General features: G+C 23.7%; 2 protein-coding genes across 2 annotated transcripts, besides 2 other annotated features; one reads left to right on the top strand and one right to left on the bottom strand.

Annotated features, from left to right (window-relative positions):
- Nucleotides 1–157: 157 nt before the first annotated feature.
- On the top strand, nt 158–904 carry EDI_045330 (uncharacterized protein; the record flags this gene model as incomplete). The annotated part of the gene is made up of 1 exon (XM_001739366.1): nt 158–904. One exon carries the CDS (start codon nt 158–160, stop codon nt 902–904), a length of 747 nt encoding a protein of 248 aa, XP_001739418.1.
- Nucleotides 315–352: a sequence feature (AT_rich).
- Nucleotides 736–785: a sequence feature (AT_rich).
- A 5-nt stretch (nt 905–909) lies between the features above and the next one.
- Nucleotides 910–1,482, bottom strand: EDI_045320 (uncharacterized protein; the record flags this gene model as incomplete). Its single annotated transcript, XM_001739365.1, has 1 exon — nt 910–1,482. The coding sequence occupies one exon, from the start codon at nt 1,480–1,482 to the stop codon at nt 910–912; it is 573 nt and encodes a 190-aa protein (XP_001739417.1).
- Nucleotides 1,483–1,639: the final 157 nt, after the last annotated feature.

Below are 1,639 nucleotides of genomic sequence, written 5' to 3'. Positions count from 1 at the left end.
GATTAAGAAAAGAAATAGAAAAATTGAGAACATTAATTATGATAGAAAATAAATCACAAGAGGAGCTTCGAAATGGTATTCTTTTTGAAAGATTAAGATTATTCAAAGAAACAACGTCCTTAATTTAAATACTTTTTTTGAACTATTTAATTTTAGAATGAATTATTTTGATACAAATATACAAAATTCAAATATTTTAGATGATGAGTATGAAGAAGAAGAAGACGAAATTGGATTAGATAAAATAGATGAAATAGTGAATAATAGATTATCTAAAATTAAAGAAGGAAATAAAATACAAGAAGTTCATCATCAAATATTCTTTTATTATAATAGTTTAAATATTATATTAGGTAAACAAGGAACAGGAAAAACAACATTTATAATGAAAGAATTAATAAAAATGAATAAAATAGAACATTTATATGGAGCAGTTATTTATGTATCACAAAGTGCAGGAGAAGATGAAACATTTAAAGAATTAAAAGATTTAATTAAAACACCAATTTATGGAATGAATTATGAAAAATTTATGCCAGCATTAATACAATATTATAAACAACCACAAGAAAAACATTTATTAATTATATTAGAAGATGCATCATTTTCACTAATGAAAGAAGATAAAACATGGGGAGAAATTATTACAAGATTAAGACATTTAAAAACAACTATTATTGTAAATATGCATATTTGGAAAAGTTTAAATGCCTCATTTAAAACACAAGTAGCAACAATTATTATATTTAAAGGATATTCTAAAGAAAATTTTAATTATATATTTAGACAAACAGCAGCAAATACAAGTGGATTTGTTGGATATTATTTATATTTAGGAATGAATAAAGAACAAGTATTAAAAATAGATAATTTAACAGGAGATATAAGTGTTATTAAAAAATAATTGAATTAATCACTAATTCTTAAATATTTTGACATATTATCATAATTAGGATCTGGATGTTTTTTCCCACCAGTCCATGTAATATTTTGTTTACCTAAATTAAATTTTCCACTTCTTCCTTCATTTTCTGGACAATCATAAACATATACCCAAATATTTCCAATACAATTAGGAATAACTTTTGCATTAATCAAATGTGCAAGTGCAATTGCATTAGTTTTCCCTCCAAAGAAATTGTATTGACGTATTGAGTTTAATGTTGTTATTACTAAAATAAATGAATGAAGTTCGAATACATTTTCTTTTTGTATCTTTTCCTTCGTTGCTTTCTTTGTTTTACCAATTCCACTTAAATCATCAATTGAATCTTTAAGTCCAATAGTAAACTCTTTTTGAACTTTTTTTCCAGGTTTTCCATAATATTCTTCAACTTTAAATTTATCATCTTTTGCATTTTCTTTACCATCCATCATAATTATTCTTCTTTGTATTGTAATAATTATATTTGAAATAAGAAGGTCAATAGTATTAACTCCCCCGTTAGGATCTATTAAATAAAATAATCCATTTCCTTTCATATTTGTTAATTTTGAAAATTCATTTAATCCATCCATAATTTTTGTGTTTAAATCATCAATAGAAGGTTCAATCGTTCCCCATATTGTTGGATAATTTCCAAGTGCTTTTTTTTATGGCTGCATTTTTGCTTTATTTTTCTCTCCAGTGTATGTTTCT

Source organism: Entamoeba dispar, genomic scaffold (genome assembly GCF_000209125.1).
Source record: "Entamoeba dispar SAW760 scf_1105229462135 genomic scaffold, whole genome shotgun sequence".
Lineage (NCBI taxonomy): Eukaryota > Evosea > Mastigamoebida > Endamoebidae > Entamoeba > Entamoeba dispar.
This window is presented reverse-complemented; position numbering and strand designations above follow the sequence as displayed.